The 20,928-nt window shown below is 32.4% G+C and overlaps 3 protein-coding genes across 6 annotated transcripts in view; 2 read left to right on the top strand and 1 right to left on the bottom strand.

The window, feature by feature from the left end:
* Positions 1 to 20,928, top strand: part of LOC105272273 (uncharacterized) — a 38,257-nt gene that overhangs the window by 3,104 nt on the left and 14,225 nt on the right. The gene's annotated exons all lie outside the window — the stretch shown is intronic.
* LOC105272244 (up-regulated during skeletal muscle growth protein 5) lies at positions 372 to 867 on the top strand. The gene is made up of 2 exons (XM_011314278.1): positions 372 to 563; positions 645 to 867. The coding sequence occupies exons 1-2, from the start codon at positions 489 to 491 to the stop codon at positions 735 to 737; spliced, it is 168 nt and encodes a 55-aa protein (XP_011312580.1). The 5' UTR covers positions 372 to 488; the 3' UTR covers positions 738 to 867.
* The window catches only part of FMRFaR (FMRFamide Receptor), a 23,689-nt gene continuing 3,503 nt past the window's right edge, over positions 743 to 20,928 (bottom strand). For 3 of the 4 annotated variants that reach the window (XM_011314275.1, XM_011314274.1, XM_011314273.1), the window contains 6 exons: positions 12,501 to 12,535; positions 12,279 to 12,438; positions 10,891 to 11,594; positions 7,751 to 8,019; positions 7,073 to 7,262; positions 743 to 4,336 (listed from right to left, as the gene is read on the bottom strand). In XM_011314275.1, coding sequence (XP_011312577.1) covers positions 3,773 to 4,336; positions 7,073 to 7,262; positions 7,751 to 8,019; positions 10,891 to 11,199 — 1,332 coding nt within the window. In that variant the 5' untranslated portion in view covers positions 11,200 to 11,594; positions 12,279 to 12,438; positions 12,501 to 12,535 and the 3' untranslated portion in view covers positions 743 to 3,772. The remainder of the gene's footprint in view (positions 4,337 to 7,072; positions 7,263 to 7,750; positions 8,020 to 10,890; positions 11,595 to 12,278; positions 12,439 to 12,500; positions 12,536 to 20,928) is intronic. The other variant, XM_011314276.1, reaches the window with a different exon arrangement.

The raw sequence follows: 20,928 nt of genomic DNA on the forward strand, positions 1-20,928 counted from the left end.
AGAGGAAAAGTCCATTTCGCACTTAGAGGAAAAGTCCATTTCGTACTCAGAGGAAAAGTCCATTTCGCACTCAGAGGAAAAGTCCATTTCGCACTCAGAGGAAAAGTCCATTTCGCACTCAGAGAAAAAGTCCATTTCGCACTCAGAGGAAAAGTCCATTTTGCACTCAGAGGAAAAATCCACTTCCCCTCGGAAGAAAAATGAAATCTATTTTTTTCGTACTGATAGAAAAAATCATTCGTTTCTTCACGGATTCCGTTCCGTTCACGAAAAACGTTCCCCATGCGTCGAGAATAGGCTTCGTTGTTAATTTTCATCTGAAATTCCCGCGGGATTTCACTTCCGCCATCTCTGGCGTTTTTTTCAAATCTCCAAAATCGTCGCGCAATTGATTTCCTGCGCGTGAAACAGCAGTTGAGCTAATCCTCTTGATTCCTCAGAGAAATTCGCATTTTTCATTGGAAAATTGACAAGAAAAGGGAAGAGAAATGGCACACGAGGGTGAGAATTTGACTGGACTCAGCAAATATTTTAATAGCACGACAATATCTGGTCGGGCGAACGTGAGTAAATAAAACTCTGGATTTCTAACCTCAAGTCTATCTCAAGGAACTTTTTGATTATTTATTGGGAAATAAATTCAGGTGGCTAAGCTGACACTTGCGATGTTGGGTCTCACCATCGTCTACAATGTTGTGAAACCAAAGAAAAATAAGCAGACTGATCCTGCCAAGTGAAACTACCAGTAACTTTCATGGAGATGTAGCTGAGATTTTGAATTATGTAATGTCCATCGATTATTCGTTTTTCTTGTTAATATCCTCGAAATCCTCTGCTCCTCGCTAATAAATTGTTAGATAAGGATCAGTATTCGCATCATTTTTTTCAGAACAATTTCTCCTATTTTTAGGATAGGGTTGGTGTTAGGGAGTGTCGAATGAATCATGAATCTTATTTGATCCCTCGTATCTTTTGACCCCATAATGCGATTCAGATAGATTTGATCTTGAGTTATAGCCTGAAATGATATCTTTCTATTGAAATAAAAATCGGTAAATTGCGTTCTACCCATTTTGAGTTATCGGTGATTTTGTGGGTCGAGATTTTGGAGTCGTTGGTATCCATTGAATATTCTGTTATTGAGAGATTTAGGGGGAGGGGAGGGGATGAAAATTGAATAAGAATAATTATCTTGCTTTTATAATTATTATTTACAATGCACTTTGAAATACAGCTATAGTAAAGGAAGGATAAATATTTTCATTCGATTGTAAAAAAACGTACTTTATCTTCGATCGTAGAGATTTTTCTATTCGACTTTTGAATAACTAAATACTTTTACGTAATTTTAAATTTGGATTGATAGATTTTCAAGCAATTGTTTGTTTTCCGAAAGTCTGATGGAAATTGCGATTTTTTTTTTCTTATTCTACATTAATTTTTGATGTCACAATTTGATGAATATGAAATGGGAAATATTTTTAATTTTTTAATTAGTTTAAATAATATCTCACTCAATTTCGATGAGAAGTAGAAAATAAGTCTTCAGGGAGATTTTTTGGTGAATATCTGATTTGAATAGAATTGTGACATTTTTAAAGGTTTTACTTCTTCGTGGTTCATTATTCTAGAAAATCATCTTTATAGAATTATTCATGACTAGAATACGTATTAATTTCGTTTTACAGCCATGAGAGCGTCTTTTTTTCCCTCTTAAATTTCTTAAACACTGAATGAACACCATTCAATAGGATGGCAGAGATTAATTGAATTGTAGAATTCATTCGATTTTTGACGAATTAATTATTATCTAGTGATTAGACACTTGTGTCGGATTTGATGTGATAAAAATAGTCTGGGTATTTATTTTTTTTTTAATCATATAGTTGATTATCATTTTCAATGGACATTCAATTAATTATTTACATATTTGAATATTTTTAATATTCAGGAAATTCTTCACATAAAAAAACACCTCCCCTTCTTCTGTTTGCGAAGATAATATTTGCGGAATTAATTTTCAGCCAAAAAATAATCTAAATATTTGCAGAATGTCTTGAAAAAATTATTCAATTCACAGGAACAGGATGAAATTAATTGAGAATTATTGGAAGGAGATAAGTAATTATCGTAATCATTTGAAAATTCGAGATGGAGATGTCGCCATCTTGAAAATCCCTCTGGGATGGATTAAACAAGATGGCGGCGCCTTCATCTCGCATTTTCAGATGATCAATAAAAATATTTTCCTTCGGTTAATTAATTTCTCTCGGTTTTTGAGAAATGAACAATTTTTTCATGTCATTTGGCAGATATTTTGATAATTTTTTGGCTGAGGATTCACGAAACAAAGCTTTGTCGATATTTTATTTTTTTTTTTTGTATCATGAGGCCTTTTAATTCTATAAATTTGAACGAGCGAGATAGTTTAGTCGTAAATTCGAAGATAATATTTTATCATTTGACGAATAAATTAATTTCTTAAATAAAACAATTCATATATTATTCTTAATTCAATTCTCTATTATCATATCAAAACTTTGAGGTATTTTGTCACTCGAATACCTACCGAAATATCTCTTTACAATCTCTCATTAACGTCATCTTATTTTATTCTGTACAAATAATTTATATTACATGAGAATTATTTATCTCGATTCACTCCGTTGAAAACAAGAGTTCAATCAAAATTCTAGTTATTTTTTACAATAAATACTACAAATTTATACCACATAATTGGATAAATAAAATCTAGTTCATTATATTTGGAAATAATTGATGTCACAGAGAAGGTCAGAGCAATTATCGAATATTGGAGGGGAATCCGCGGAGAGAAAAAGTTTTCCAATGAAAATTTTATTCTCCAATCGTGGAAAACTTTTTCTGAATCAAAGAAATGTTTTTTCAATCTCGAAACTCGGCTTCTTCAATCGAGAAACTTCTCTCTTAACAGCAAGAAACTTTTCTTTCTAAATATGACGTCGAAAAAATGGCGACCGAATTTTCCAGGAAATTTTATTATTTCAAATTCATCATTTTGTATTATTTCCGAAAAATTAATGAAAAGTCGAAAACTTGCATTTTAAATATTCGCGGATTCTCGATTTTTTCAATAACTTCAAGTTTATTTAAAAATTCATGAAAATTTATGAAAATTCGCATTTTAGACCGAAAAAATCCGTTAATTTTCCAAGAAATTTCACTTTTTATTCAGAGTTTCGGGTTAAATCGAATTCAGTGAAATTTTCTTGAACATTCAGGGATTTTTTGTTCTTTGAGGTTTCGTGATCATTAAAATGTAATTTTCATAAGAATTAAACCTGAGACTTCCAATTTATCCTCACCTTAATGGAATAAACAATTAATTAAGGGAGTATTTATACCCTTTTTACTAAATCATCCGGCCTCTCCCCTGTCACGTAGAACTGAAAGAAAATATCTCCCCCAGGTCAGTCCGAAAGTTGAAGGTCTTGATGTCGTATTATACCAACAAACTTCTCGACTTCCTTCTCATACCTATGAAATCGGATTTATTTGCTGGAACAAATACGTGACATCTTGAAATATCTCGAATTTTTTCCCAACCCTCAAGTTTCTCTATCTTACGTTACCCTAAAAAAATGACATTCAATTCCTTCTAAGAAATGAGATTACAATTCAAGAAATTCTGAATTGGAGTTGGCAATTTCTTCACTTATTTCTTCAATTATTTCTTCAGTTATTTCTTGATGGAAAACCTGGGGATTATTTTGGTAATTATTTATTAGGCTCATCATTCAACATTGTTGTTTTTACTCCAGTCATTGATGTATGATCTGGATGATATTTGACTAGGACTTCTCACTGGACTTCTTCCTGGATAATAAACACATGGGCTTTGTCTTGTACTTCCATTCAAATGTACACTCGAGTGATTATTTCTCGGTCCAGTTGTGTTTGATCTGTGGTGATGGCATCTTCGTATGGAATTTCTCATCTCTATATTTGTGGTATTTGTAACAACAGATTCGTCATTTGTCTGGAACTCTGGGCTGTCTCTGCCGGGGCCGAATAGCTTTGAGCTGCAGAATAATCGGATGAATAATCTCTTGAAATTTCTACCGAATATAACGTAGACGATGAAATTAATACTGCTGTTTATTGTAACGAGGAGATTGCCAGCTTGTACTAGCCAGGCTGGTGGCAGTACTTGAAATTTTTCGAATACATTTGAGGCTAGTGGAAGAACGTTGCACACGATGAATACTATTACTACGCACAGTAACATTGTTGCTAGATTTATCTCACGACGCTGGTGACGGGATAGTTGTTGAAGGTCTCTGTTTGCTTTTCTCACCTGCAACAATCAGAAATTAATCATTTTTATTTTTTCATTCATTTACTTTTCAATATTTATTTGAAATTAATATTTATCCCTAGGGTGGGTGGGGGTGTGGAATTACGTCTTTTTTACTCTGGGATCGATAGACACTGAGATAATATTCTCATGCTGCCGCCGTCAATTATTTAAAATAAAAAGAATAAGTCTATAAATAATTTTTTTTATTCAATATTTTTTTTGTTGTTATTCGGTGATTCAATTTTTTTTTTCTTTTTTGTAATTACTGGAGGTTTTATCAATAATTCAATTTTTTTATTTTTATTTGAGACTTATTCTTTTTTTTTCAATTAAAAGAAATAATTTAATAATTATTATATTGTCCGGAAATGAATGATTATCGGATTTTAATCTTCAAGTTCTGGAGTTGGTGATATAAATTCATTCTATTTTTACCGTCTTGGATTTCAAAATAATTTTTAATCCCAAAGTTTTTCAATTCTTCCGCTGTTCTAATGTAGCAGAAAGGGATGGGGGGGGGGGGATGGGGACGAAAGTGCATTGGGTGTTCTCTCTCGCTCTCTCTTTGAAGTATCGGTGAACTTTTTCCTTGTCTTGCGTTTTTTTTTCTTTTTTTTTTAGTTTCCTCTTGGCTACATTTTTCCATTCTGTATAACCCACTGCGACCAGTCACCATTATAGTTTTCGACGGAAAACCACTGGCGCCCTTGGGCTAGGGGGTGGAGTGAGAAAAATATGTTGCCAAAGTGGTCCCATGTGGGGTGTATATCCAACAGTCGCTTGTCTTTTGTCGTCAGAGGTTGTAATGCCGGTAGTGCAATCATTACATTTTCTAAGTTAAATTTCAGCGAATTCGTTTGATGCTGAGATACAATTTTCACGTCGAATTTAATACGAGAATTCATTAATTTCGTCGAAATAAGGAATTATTTAATTGAATATTATTCATTTTATTATTCAACATCACGGGGAAATTGATGAACTTCTCGTGGTGGTTACCTATCGAAATAACGAAACTCAAAATATTACTTCGAAAAAGTGCAGTAAACAATTTTTTGGCGTAATCCTTTCATTTGTAATATTTTTCAAAATAATATAATGATATCGTAATATTGCGACGTGTAACATTTTTCGGGGTAATATATTCGCGAAGTTATATATTTACATTCTAATATTTTTTTTTAATATTTTGAGGGGCAATTTTATTATCGAATGAAATTTAGAGCGGTCGCCCTTGTGGTTCAAATTTCCATTATTTCCACCATTTTAAACCACAGAAATTATCGCAAAAAAATGGTTCCGATCTCAAAATTATGATGAAACAAAGTGATCTCATATATGATGGAATGAATATTTTTAAACAATGTTTAAAAACGCGAGGTGGTGGTAGGATTCGAAGGTCGCCATCTTGGAAGTCTCTTGGGGCCCGGAGGACAAGATGGCGGTCTCCAGTTTGTCATCTCGAATTTTCAAACGTTCTTTAAAATTATTTAACCTCTTCAGATGATCCTCGACTCGTTCTCTCATAATTCCGTGATCGGAACGATTATTTTTCACCGATTTTTCTGCCTAAAAATGAAAAAACCTAGGAAAAAACGACGAGGCCAAATCAGGTTTTCATCTTGTCTCCCCACTGACTTCAACAGTCGATAATTACGATGGCTTCCGTTAAAAGGAGGAACTTTTCCCCGACATATATAAAGAAGTCATTAATTTCGATGGGAAAAATAATTAAGATCGGAGCTTCTGGAATTGAGGGATTTACCGCGGATCTAAGAAATACTTCTTGCGGCAATTCCCATTACTTTTCACGCCTTTTTTTTATGATATTTTCCTCACACTCAGCAATAATTAATCAATGCCATAAAAACTAGAATCAGTGTGGGAAAACTTCTCTAAGAAAAGTGTTGGAAAAATAATGCGCTCCAGTGATCAAGTGCTCACTCCTCGCTCTCAGCATTTTCTCCCCTTATGTGAAAGCGAAGGAGGGATTTTTTTTTTTTTTTTTGAAGAGTTAAAAAAAATTGATAGTAGAATCAGATGGGGTGGAAGTTTGACTCCATTCCGGGGCGGATTCACTCTTGCAAGATAAAATATTCTTTGAGAAAAAGGAAAAGCCGGGGAAAATGGATATTCGTTCAATTAATATTCACTACCTGTCCGGAAAATTCTCACACTATAGGAATTTGTGTTTTGTCAAAGATTTTTGGAGGTCGGAAAAATGTAATCGGAAAAATTACAATCGTTCGATTTTGTGTGAGCAATCTTTCATGTTTTGATGACTAACTTTGCTATTAACAATTTTCATACAAGTTTTTAATTAAAATATTGATCTTGTCACTAGAAATTTCGGATTTTTTTTGGTTAGGACAGCCTATTATTTTCTTGTAGGAAATTGGAAAATACTGAGGTTTTTCGGAAAATGTCGGGTTTTATGTGACCAAAAAGTTTTTCAATTATCGTTTAAAAAAAAAAATTGTTCAATTTCATTCAATCGAGTTTAACCATGTGACAATTACGTTATTCATATTCTGGAAATCCACTGGAGTGTTTATGAGTTTAATGTTGGTACAATGTCTGTCCAGCGTTGGCGCAGTGTCGGTTCAATGTCGCATCAGTGTCGGCACAATGTTGGGCCAATGTTGACGCATAATTTGATATATTATCGAAAATGATCTTTTCATGTGGAGTCGTAAACAATATTCCGATTGTTGATAATTTTTATAAACTTACTCTCCGGTAAATGGCGACGTTGAAGACGACAAGGGCGACGAATGGAAAGGCATAGTATACGAAAAAGTACATCCAGTTGACGTAAATAGTTATGTAAATATCGCTGGATCGTAAAATAGCTGGAACAACGCAGTAGACGGTGACGTTGTATTTCCAGTGGATTTCCTCCTCGAGGTCTACCTCCCAGAACCTTGAACCAGAATGAAAAGTTATTGGCACTGGGGTCGAAGGGATAGATGATGAATTTTTCTACGTGATACCGCGAAAATGATCCCTTTGAATGTTTCATATTTGTCGAAGCCATGACTATTCAGTAAATTTTCGTTTTATAAATGATTATATTGAAAAAAAGGCATTTTTTCAAATTAATCAAGGCAATAAATTCCCTCCGGTTTTTCTTAACTCATCAAAAATTAATGAAGTTTTAGAACAATTATTGCATGCTCGTGAAACTTTTTGAGGGATTTAACAAATATAAAATGCAAAAATCGTATATTTTGGGGATTAATTAACAATTTGAATATTATTTTATATTTCCAAGTGAATTCATTGGGTGGATGTGATAAATTTTTTTCAAGTTATCGGTTCAAGTTGTAATTTTTTATGGAGATAGGGAAAATTTTGTTAGAATTGTTGGGTGGTGGAGGGGGGAGATTGATTTTTGATAGGTAAACTCACTTCGGCATGTTATAAATAATCGATACGATAACGATGGAGAGAACAGCAATTCTTGCTCGTCCGTATGTGCAGAATGATCTTGCCCGGAGTGGATGACAAACTGCAACGTAACGCTCCATTGTAACTGTCAATGTCAAGTACACTGTCACCATCTGTGCCATGCATGACAGGGGGTATAAGTATCTCACTATCTGGGGGAATACACCGAATTTGTAGTCAAATAGAAGACCGGTGTAGGCGTAAATCGCCGGTAGGCCGTGTATCAGCACCTGTTTTAAAGAAAATTTTTTATTCAATTGACGAATTGAAAATTAATATTTGAGATGAGATCGAGATTTTTCGGATTAAAATTGTCTTTGGGAGTTTTGAGAATGGGATTGACAAAGATTTTTCATTTTTGGGGGTCCTCAATGGAAAGTTGATAATTGGAAAATTTTGTAGGAAAATTGCAAATTAATATAAAAAAAAAAAATTTTTTTAATTTACATTTTTTTTTTTCCTATTACCATAGTTCATGGTTTCATTAAAATTATCTTCGGGAGTTTTGAGAATGAAATTGACGAAGATTTTTCATTTTCGGGGGTCCTCAATGGAAAGTTGATAATTGGAGAATTTTGTGGGAAAATTGCAAATTAATATTTTTTTTATTTTTTTTTATTTATATATTTTTTTCTATTAACATAGTTCATGGTTTGATTAAAATTATCTTCGGGAGTTTTGAGAATGGAATTGACAAAGATTTTTTATTTTCGGCGGTCCTCAATGGAAAGCTGACTTTTTTATTTATTTTTTTTAATTTATATTTTTTTTTCCTGTTACCATAATTCATGGTTTGATAGGCACCCCTCGGTCTTAGCTTCTAGCCTCTCCTACTATCCCCTCATTATTTTCGCAGTGTCATGAGCCGACGCAAATTAATATTAATGAACAGCAAAATCGAAATTTGTGTTGAAAATCATTGGAGGTGTTTCGAAAATGTGATTTTAAAAAAATCTTAAAATTCCTTGAGGTCCTCCGTGAAAGAAAAAGATGAAAGCTGTAAAATTTTGGGGAAAATTAATTGAAAAAATGAAAAATAAATTTGAGGGTGACATCGTGACTTTTTCAAATCTGAAAGTCATCTCGAGGTCTTGAAAATAAAATTGGATTGATACCCATAATTTATTCTCCCCCGAACACGTCAAATAATTTAACATAACGAGATTTTCTCATGTACCCGGAGTAACGAGACTTGCAGAAACTACCGTAACAAGTCGAGATAGAGGGCACAGATTGGCCTCATTTTATAGCACTTGCAGTATCGTCAAATCAAAATGAAAAATGGCAGCTAAAAATTTTTGGGGTCGTATCACAAATAGCCCATAGAAAGCGTTTATTTTCCCATTCGTTGGAACACGAATTAATTATTCAACATCTCTTCGTCGACAATCTACCCTTTTACATTCATTAAATTCTCGTCAACTCTATCAAATAGATTTCCAATACACAAATTACTCTACCCTACTACCTCCTCACCTCCCCCAAATAAAATTCAAAGATCGAACCTAGGGAAGAGCCGGACAAAATGGGAGACTTGAAGAAAAGTGTTTTGAACTCATTCCCAACCATTTTTCTTTCCCGCCAAAAAAATGTTGGAGACAGTCTAAAAGGGTTACAGTGTTTTTGCGAATTTAAGTTTTTTTTTTTAATAATACTGTGATTTTCTTCATTTTTCTATTTTTTATTTTTAAAAATACGCCATCTGATTTGAATCGTTTATTTTTTTTTCTGATCGCTGAAATTTCTTGTATGGGAATTTCAACATTATTTTTATTAGTCAAGTAATAAAATTCTGGAAAAACTGAAATTTTGAATAATGGATTTTTACCATCAATTTTTATCTTACGTCTTCCATTGAATCGTCTGGTTCATCCCATTTTGTCCCCGTGTCCTGTTTTGCTGGGATTTTCCATTTTAAAATTAATTGTTCCATAATCTGGCGGTAATTATTGAGTAAAAATAACCGAGAAATTATCCACTTTTTCTGTAATTTTGTTGAATACTGTTTTTACTCGCAGATTATGCAACCGATGTGTAATTTTTATTGAATTTTTCTTTTCGTATTTCCATGTCGACTTGAATTCACATCATTCCGATGCCACGGAAAAATCCTTTGAGGTTTTGCTACATTTTTCACTCTCCTTTTTCTTTTTCCTTTGTGAAAATTCTGGTTGGTATGGGTATTGGAGTATCGCGTATTTTCGCATGGATAATATCGATTTTTCAGTCTTTTATCAGTCTATTTATTCACCATTGGTCATTTTGTTGGGATGTAACTTTTGACTTTGAAACATTTGTACATGAATTTTCAATGGCGTCCTGGTAAATGGGGAGAATGGAAAATAAGTGGAGTGTAAATATTGAAAGTCAACAGCATTCGTGGAGAATTTACTGGGGATCGGGGAACTAGTGCGGGGCATTTACTTTCATTTGCGTTTGCTGGTGGTTTGGTTTTCCGGAATGATAACTATCAAAGATTCATTGATAAAATTCACTGTTTTATTGCTGAAGGGAGATTTTTCGATATTCAATCGTTTTTTGAACTGATTGAGAGGGCCGCTACTCAGAACTCACGAGTTTTCGCGGGAATTTTGAAAAAAATTGATTTTTATTCGATTTTTATGGGCCATGGTCCAGAAATTTTTGGAAAAAAATTCCATTTTCTTTTCTCCATGAAATTAAATCGTTTTTCGGACTGATAGAGAGGCCCGTTACTCAGAATTCACGAGTTTTTGCGAGAGTTTTGAAAAAAAATAATTTTTATCGATTTTCGAAAAAAAAAAATTTTCATCGATTTTCGAAAAAAAAATTATTTTCATCTCTTAATTGAATTCAGTAGTTTTTTGGACTGAGAGAGAAGGCTGCTACTCAGAACTCATGAGTTTCTACGAGAATTTTCAAAAAACATAATTTTTATCGATTTTCAAAAAAAAAATATATTTTCGTCGATTCTCGAAAAAAATTCATGTTCATCGAATTTCGAAAAAAATTAGTACACGACTGAAGGATTGCTATAATAAACGAATTAACAATAAAAAATAAATGGCTATAACAATTGAATTAATAATAATTAATCAATAAATAGAATAACATGTGCTCACCGCAGTTATAATGAGAACAGTGTCGCACCTTGCGAGTCCAATGAGTAGATAATTGATGGATGATTTCATCTGTGGCCTTGACAAAATAATCATCGATATGATATTACCAAATAATCCAAAGAGCCCAACGAGATTTAGTAGAATTCCATTTGTTATAAATTCGAATAGCGCGCCATCATTCAACTCTGCGTTGCACTCGAGTGTAAGATTACTGTCTAGATTACGTTGATTAATAGATGTTGAATCGGTATTTGTCCAATCGTTCGGTAATTCTGTTGTGGCATTCATCGTTTCACTGTCAATTTCCATTATTTTTTTATTTTTATTTTTTCACGGATTTTCACTTTTCTTTCTTCTTTTTCGCGGTAATTTTGGCAAATTCGCCGGCACCTCCTCGTCCTCTTTCACTTTCGCCACTTTAATGATTGTGATTTTTTTTCGAAATTTTATGTTACCATTGTCGTTTCTCTCCTTGTGAATTTTTGGGTGCAAATTCAGCCCCTTGGGCTTTTTATTCTGTCTTCTCGCCAGCCTCACTTTCTTCGGGATCAAATGAACTTTTTGATGGAACTGCGGGCAATTATACGGGCTCGTTCATTTCTCGTTTTTAGGAGTGTTGGCCATTTTTTTTTTTTAAGGAATTCTCGTGGAGGTTTTTCTTCCCTGGGATTTTTTGCCTTTGACGGATCTCGAGATTTTCGGATCTGGATAAATAAACGTTTTTTTTTTATTATTTTTTTGTTCGGACGGATTTTTGAGAGAGATGTCAGGATTTGGAATTGTTTTCGAAAAATTTATGGTTAATATAATATATTTAGGTTTGAGAATTTTGGAGGAATTATTTTTAAATAAATTATATTTCAGAATTTTATTATCGAAAGTAATTAAGGGGATTTTTTTATGAGTTTTGAATGTTGACGAAAAAAGTTATGATTTTTTATAAAAAGGGATTTCCGGATTTTGGAATTTGGAATAATTTGAAAATTTTGGAGGAATTATTCTTCAATAATTTATACTTCAAAATTTTATTATCCAAGATAATTAATCGAATCTTTTTATAAGTCTTGAATGTTGACGGAAATCGTTATAATTTTTTCTAAAAAGGGATTTCCGAATTTTGGAATTTGAAATAATTTGAAAATTTCTGGAGGAATTCTGTTTCAATAATTTATACTTCAAAATTTTATTATTGAAAATAATTAATGGGATTTTCGTATGAGTCTTGAATGTTGACGAAAATCGTTATAATTTTTTCTAAAAAGGGATTTCCGAATTTTTGAATTTGGAATAAATTGAAAATATTTGGTGAACTATTCTTCCATGAATTATTCGTGTTGTTTCATTCTTGCATTTTATTCAGGATGTCAGAATTTTTTGCAAGCACTCACTTTCTTCTCGATAAAACCAACTTCTCGGGACACCCTAGGGTAATAGCAGGTGAACTTTCATTCTTTTATTTTATTCAAAGAAAGTTCTCGGTTGTTTTCACGATCTCGGTGGACAGGGCTTTGCGGTGAATCGATTGAGAGTTCTCAGGACATTTGTAATCTGGAAAAATTGTGGGATTCTCAATTCAGGGCAATTCTCGTAGAATAATATTTTCTGTTTACCTTTGATTTTACGGTTCGTGTGGTGCACTCTGGATCTGGAAGATAAATTGAGAAATTAGTTTGACGCTTTTGTACGAGTGATGTGAAATAATAACATTTTACTTTTAATAACATTCTGTAGTACCCCCTGATCACTTTAAATAACAATCAAAAGGGTTTAAACAATCGTAATTTTTCGAAAATTACGAACTGGAAACAAAAATTTTCTATACCTCGCGTCTTGAAGACAAATCAATCGATTTTGGTGTTTAAAAATCTGAATTATCTCCCAAATTATCAATTTTATAAAAAAATATGAAAAGATCTATTTTATCCGAAATTTCATCTTCTACAATAAATCTCCTCTCAACTTTTCCCCTAAATCGACAGTTCTCCGGATAAATCCGTAATTATGAAAACCGTAAATTCTTATCTCTCGTCGATCTCTCCCCAGAAATGAATGAACGATAAATCGATAATCAATAATCAAACGATCGCCGAGTAAATGCCATTTTTCTGTGAATAACCTCGGGATAAATAAAAGCTGTCAGGCGTGTTAATGAAGTTTTCACGTAGAAAATTGCTTGTAGAAATATTGTTTTCATCGGGAGGAAAAATCGATGAATTCCAGGCGCGTAAAAATCAATTGATAAATAATTAAAATCCCTGATGATATTGGGTAATTGTCTGGTCAACAATTCAGTGTCATTAGACGGTGTAGAATGTTGAATTGCTCGATTGTATTTCCACATCCTGTCAACTCTTCACAGTTCAATAAATCAACTCGTGTGACACAGACCACGAAAACAATACCTACTCTAGTGAATGATTTTCAAGTGACTAATGACAATATTATTATGGTTTTTTATAGCAATAAATATACTGTACATTGTGTACAGTATTTCACTTTTGTTTTCCCATTTTTTCAATTTTTTTTGCGATCATTTGGTGTCAATTCACTCTAGTTATTTTATATTATTCCATCATTTTATATTTATTTAAACAATTGAATGATTGCCTCAGTAATAATTTAGAGAATTTGTTTATTACGATATTTTATTTTGTCGTATTTAATTCAATTATTATAAATTATTATTATTTATTGAAGCAAAAATATTCAATTTCAAAAGATTTTTGTCTTTAATGTTTAATTTCATTGATAAAAAAATTAAAATTAAAATTAAAGAGTAGGAAAAAAATTGATTTCAGTCGTAAGAGTTCGTTTAACCAATAAATTTATTATAGATTTATAATTTTGTAATAAATTTATTTATTTTTCTTCTTTGGGGAGGAGTTTTTATTTATAATCCATTTATAAATTTATTTATTCTTTTCCGGAGACTTTGAAATAGGGGAAAAATTTTAGCTGACGTCACGACTAGTGATAAATCGTGAATTCAAATGGCAGGTCGTGTCTGACCATTGCGCGTATTTTTCCACTCACTTCGGTATTTCCATATGATAGACTTTTGGGTTTCCTTTTTTTTTTTTTCTTAGATAAGACTTGGAGAAAAATGATAGTGAAGCCATCGGAAATATATTGCATTCTATTTTGGAATATAAATAAAAATATGAAGTCGCGGTGAAAGCGGGAGAAAATTGGAGAAATAAATTGCCTCTGGAAAAAATAGAAAAATATAAAATATATAAAAATATATAAAATATCGTCGATTCCATAAAAGTTTTTCTTAAAAACTCAATATTTTAAATCAACGAATTATTTTCGGAAATTAATATTCTATTCAGATAAATTCATGATAATAAATAAATCGATTTGGATATTATCCATTAAAATAATTGAAAATAAAAAAATCGATTTGGATATTATCCAATAAAATAATTGAAAATAAAAAAATCGATTTGGATATTATCCAATAAAATAATTGAAAATAAAAAAATCGATTTGGATATTATTCAATTAAAGGATTGAAAATAAAGTAGAGCAGTAATATTTTTTTTTTCTGCGTTTTAATAGAATCGATTGAGAGTTGATTGAAATCAATTATGAACTTCCTACTGGGATAATTACGGTTTAATTCATATGAATAATTATCAGAGTAATGAAGCAATTCGTCGCAGTGGGAGAGGGTTAAAAAAAATCACAAGGAGGGTGAATACTTTATTCTCATCGGGTGTCACGTAATTGCAAATATCGAATAATTTTGAATTTGTGAATGAGAATAAATTCCCACTGGTTTATCGAAGACTCGGAAAATCCTCTCACATTGAGGTCAATTACCTTAATTTATTTATTCCACTTATTATTGTTGTTGCACGTAGACCCCATACGTCATGAATTAACGAGTGCTTGTTTCTCCGGTTTATCTATTTTTGAATCTGAGTAATAGCCCGCAGGTATTAATAATTCAACAAATTTTTGATGAAATCATTGTTATTGTTGAGTATAAAAATTATTGCTAATTATTTAATCAGGGGTTGAGGGAGATCGGTATCGGTGGAGTGTTTTTTTTTTTTTTTTTTCATTTTTTATCGCAATTTTTTGGGGGATTCTGGGGATTTTGTATTGTTGGAGTATATAATGTGGAACCTTGTGACGAAAGAATTCACGGTTGTGATATTTGGTAGTTCACTGTGCCAAACCGATCCGACATGGCACGGAGATTATTTTTGGTAACATTCTGCGTCTGTGGGAATTTTCATATAGCAATTTCTTCTTGACATTTGCGATAGTCGGGGAGAGGATGGATGGTTTCAATAAAAGAACGGGGAATAGATTTTTTGGGAGGGAGAACGACGATACGTGCTTATTACTAGTGGGAAAATCGCGGTCGGGAAATCATTACTGAATGGTTCAAAACGATTTTTTTTACTGTTTTTCAGTTTTTGGCGATTATCTCGGTATTGAGGGCGGGTATCGAAATTTTTGTTGATAACTTTTTTGTACGGTTTGGGGAGATCTGTATAAAAGGTCATTACGAAAATTTCGATATTTGTCTTAGAACGGGAGATATCTCCGTTATAAAAATCAGTAATAACATTACGCAATGGTTCAAAACGATTTTTATTGTTTTTCCGTTTTTGGCGATTATCTCGGCATTGAGGGCGGGTATCGAAATTTTTGTTGACAACTTTTTTGTACGGTTTGGGGAGATCTGTATAAAAGGTCATTACGAAAATTTCGATATTTGTCTTAGAACGGGAGATATCTCTGTTATAAAATCAGTAATAACATTACGCAGTTGTTCAAACCGATTTTTATTCTTCGTCGGTTTTTAGAGATTATCTCGGAATTTATGAAAGATATCAAAATTTTTGTCAGGACTTTTTCTGTGAAGTTACCTAAGACCTATAAAAAAGGTCGTAACAAAAATATCGCTATGTCCTTTAGATCTAGAGATATTTCCAAATTCCTGCGGACAATTGAATGCGCACGTGAGAATGCTTCTGAAAAGTGTTGAATTTCTTTAAAAACTAAATCCGTAAAAATTCGATTGGCTCGCGATGTTAAAAATTTGTATTCCGGAAAATGGTGTTACGATATCCAATGAAAGGTGTGAGCAATGTCCTCTGATACGTGAATAAATTTTCCAAGAAGTTTAACGGTAAAATACGAGAGTTACGAGGTACAAGTAGTTTCCCTCCAGCTCAGCTATGACCCGACTGGCTGACGCCATTTTCAGCTCTTTTTACTCTTCATCTTTGCGATGACATCGACACTGAGCTTGCGAGTTATTACTGTCAGCCATATTTCTTCTTTTTGTCGCATAAATCTCCATCAGTTCCATAAATTTTATGAAAACTCTCAAGTCTTTTCATTTGAAATCGTCAGAGTAATTAGAAATTCATTGGAAATTACCCTTATTCATATATTCATTATGATAATTTATAATTTTCTCGAATTTTTCATATTTTTTATATTTTAAAATCGATAATCGCATTTAATAAATTATTTATTCGAATCCATTAATTTTCTTTTCCTCTAGAAATCAATATTCAATTCATATAAAAAATTTTCTTTCACTCGTATACCCTTTCGGGTTTTTACGATTTGTTCCCTTCCCACCCCCCAACCCCCTGTACCGCATTTGCCGAAAGGGAGGGAAAACCTCATCTGAGGGAAAAACCTACCCTGGTACAGTCGTCCTTTTGACAGGACTACCGCTCGGCAGTGGAACCGTGAGATCAGAGCGCTATATATTTTTGACCGCCGGTGCCCGGGATCGAACCCGGATCCTTGGCATGCTAGTCCAGCACTCTAACCGCACGGCCACTACCGTCGGTATTCAATTCATATAATGATAATAACAATAATATGTGGATATATTATGAAAATATATAATATATTGTTATATATATGAAAAATATGTGTAATTTGGATGTTTATCAAAATATTCTCCAAAATAAAATTAAAATTTCGTGAGGAAAAGTGAATTTTCTGTTTGAAATTCTTAATCGTGTAATGAAAATATGGAATCGGTGAAATTTTTCTCAGAAAAAATGCGGAAAAGTTGAAATAAAAAAAGAAAATAGTCGATGGGTGATGAATAAAAATCGTGGAGATTTTTTTTTTCATAGAAATTTTTGTTGAATTTATTTATGCATCGATTGGATGTTAGACGGAGCGAGAGAAATGGTAAATTGCGACTCTCTGAAAGTTTTATATGGTCCTCTAGTTTTGGCTAACACCTGGGACTAATTAATTAAAGGTTGAAGTTGCTAAGGGCATGAAAATTCAATTTCATTGATGGAGATACGGCGGTTTACGGATTTTCTCGAGTCGCTAATTCGTCGATCGATTTCTATTCTATTCTCAAGTTAATTGAATTGATTAATTCGGAGAATTTATTTTAATGCTCAATTCTTTGTCATTTAACTTTTATTCAATTAAACGAATAAAATTTAATTTCTTTGGATAAACAATTGATATTAAACAAAAATTCTCCATCCAAAATTTTTACAAAAAAATTCCACACGATTTTTCAAAATTCACTTTTAATATTCATTAACCCATTTTTTTAAAAGTTTGTTAACATTTATTTTTATTCAATATTCATAATTAATAGATAATAATTGATTATATAAACGAATTTATTTTTTAGATAATTAAATAATTTTTATGAAAACGAGAGAAAATTCAGATGATTTCATTTAATGTCAAATAATTTATTTTTCCGGGTGAATTAGTAGATTTTTTGTAATTTTCGGGATAATTAAAATTTCGAGCTTTTTCTTGTTTATTTTTTATGATTATTTATTTATTTATTCTGGAATATCCACGAGATAAATGGTAAATAATGAGTGAATTCTCTATTTACTCAGTGTCCCTCAAAATTGATCCACGAAAATCCAATTTAAAATATCTGCATGCGTGATTTTCAAGTCCTTTGAATAATTATCCGAGCGTATGAAATGATGGTATTTACCGCGGACAATTGACCCAAGGATAACTGATACTAGGAATTTGTTCAATCGTCCCCGAGGCCGTAAACTAATTCCGGATATTGTTAGTCTCGGGTATTAATTAACTATTGAGAATAGGGAGAAATTGCGGGAAAACCGTGGAAAAAAAAAGGAAAAGACAATTAAGGGAATCCACTGCCGGAAAAACCCATCACACGTGTATTGGAGTTTATTTCATTGTACATATATACATTTCACGTTTTATTTACTCCAATAGTTAACCCAATTTGTTTATTTTTTATTCGGTTCTGTCTCGCACGTACGGAATAAGCAATTTCTCTGTACTTTTATTGCCCTCCAATAATGCCTCTTTGTGCAATAGAGAATGGAAAATTCAGGGGAAAATGTTGAGGAATTTTATATAAATGTAAAGGTGTCATTGATTATTTTTTAATTATGTGGAAATTTAAATACGAAGATATTTTAAGATATTTCAATATTTTTTATATTTTTTTATGAATATATTGTGATTGTTATTGTGATTATATTTTTAAATATTTGAAATATTGAGATTTTCTTGAATATCATCGTATGTTCAATATGCAATATAATTATCAATTATTGGTTATTGTGGAAAAAAATAAATAATAAAATTTTTAATGACGCCGTTTTCGCCTATGAGAGAAAATTTGAATTTTCCCACGGAAATTAATGGAATTGAGAGAAATTAAGGAAAAATATTTTCGTTTCCTCAAAAATTCTCAGATGAAAATTTCAATTTTTCATATTTGTTTATAAAAATAATCATTAACCATAATCAAAAAAAAAAATAACGATTCTGTAAATTTTTCCTTCAATCTGATGGAAAATGACCGAAATAATTTCTAACTTGACTTGACTTGGCAGAAATAAATTTCCGTAAATTTCTTTGGTATAAATTTTTTTTTTCGTCATGCTGGTACCGTAAATTTGAATCGAGACAGTGGAAAAATTTTTTCACCATGAGAATATCTGAATGAAACTAATGACTTTCCCTAGGGACAAAAGCTCATGCGAACGTATGGGAATATCTCTTATTGTTATTGTGGTGAATTTTGCACAAAGGGCAACTGTGCATGTGGGAAATGGCTGATATTCCAGGTGATAACGTGTTTTTGCATATTACCTTCGAGCATTTCGCTGTTACTATTTATTTTCATGGTGCACGCCACAACAATTTCACTCCGAATAATCCGCTATTTCATTTTCTCACTTGATTCTGACGTTTCGATTTCTCGGAGGAGCAGATTCAATTATTAATACTGAGAAAAGTCATTACTCTTGTCGAACAAATGAATTAACCACCGGGAAATCCGTATTTAAAGAGAATTTTTTTTTTCTCCAAATAATTCGGGGAATCCCAGATAAATTGCGCGCGAAATTCAAACATTTAATTTGAATTCTTTCAAGTATTTCGGTAATTAGTCAATCCTTTAATTGATTAAAGATGTAAATCCAGAAAATTCAGGTGATAACTATTTTTTTCTCATTTTCTTTTCATTTTATTGGGTTTTAAGATTCTAGAATCGCCGAATGATTTCGATCAATTGTAGATTTTTTTTGTTGTTTAGAATTTTTTTTTCTTTGAATGCCTGAAACTTTTCAGGGGTGAATTATTTTCTCGGTTATTTATCTCACTTCTCAAAGTTCCTCAGAGGTTTCTGGAAAGTTTCGTGGGAACATCAGGCCGATAATGGAGAAAACACAACCGCGAGAAAAGTGCATTTCTTCAGACCCCGCGAAATATTTAGGCGTTGAACAGCACGAGTTGCTACTTCTCACATTAAAATCATTTTACGAGTGAAGTTTTATCATTTTTATCGCTGACAGTGCAACATACCGCGGGAAAAAATGGGATATTTAAATTCTAAATTGATGACAACCTTTAGCCCCATTTTCTCTCAGGCGTTCTTTGAAGACTAATTGCAATTACAATTGCAATTGCAATTGTTTATTGTTCGATCCGATTTTCTTCGGTTTCAAGACCCAATGGAATTCCAAAAAACTTTTATTCGAGATTGAAATTCATAAGGAATTCATCGTGGAATTCCATCCATACAATCTGTCCGAATCATCCGGAAATTCTTTGAAAATTCCGGAAGTAAGAATATTTGAAAGAAACTTCCGGAATTTTAACAGAAATCCAGAAAATTCAGGCGCAAAAATTCCTGGAATTTTCAATTTTCCAATATTTTCACCAAATATGTTGAGGTGAAAAACCCACAAAAATTTCGAAAATTGAAAATTTTTCTGGAAAATAAAATTCAGGAATTATAATTTTCCGGATAATTCTTCTCTTTTCACCGATCGGAAAATTCAAGTGGATTCATGCTAGGGTAATTAATTGATTAGTGGCGTAGAGTGGGAGAGTTTTTCAAGATGGAGATGTGAATTTTCAGAATAATCTCTCAGTGAATTTTCTCCACTTAATTCCAGACGGATTATTCAATTCTCCTGTTGATAAACGAGTTAAATCACTCCGAGTATTCTCCCTCCACTGGAACTAGTTTGAATGTATTAGGGAATAATTGATTGAAAGTGATTTATCCCTTTGGAATTGTAGAGTACGTAGTCATTCAAGGAGAATGGAGCGATTTCCATTTGACTTTATGAAAAGATTTTATGGAACTGTGTGAATCGCTATGGAACATCTCCGTCAAGAGCGACACGGATATTAATTCTTCTGATTTTTTTCTGATGAATCCCGACAGGTTTTTCCGTCGAGAGGAAAATCTATTTACAGTTGAAAACCTGATTTAATAGAAAATCGATGATTCGGGTAGTCATTTTCTCGAATTCCCAATCTATTGGAAAATTCCGCGTTGATAAATTTTCACGATTTTGTGGAAAATGTGGGAAATTCAGGCAGTGATTTCCCAGAATTCTCAATCTATGGAAAATTGTTGTTGAGAATTGCACGTTGACAGATCTGCGAATTCCTTGAATATTCTTTCAAATTCACACGCCATGGAAAAGCCATGAAAATCTGGGAAATTCAGGCAGTAATTTCCCAGAATCCTCAATTCATTGAAAATTGACAGATCTATGA

The sequence above is a fragment of the Fopius arisanus genome, unplaced genomic scaffold (genome assembly GCF_000806365.1).
Source record: "Fopius arisanus strain USDA-PBARC FA_bdor unplaced genomic scaffold, ASM80636v1 scaffold00152, whole genome shotgun sequence".
Classification (NCBI taxonomy): domain Eukaryota; kingdom Metazoa; phylum Arthropoda; class Insecta; order Hymenoptera; family Braconidae; genus Fopius; species Fopius arisanus.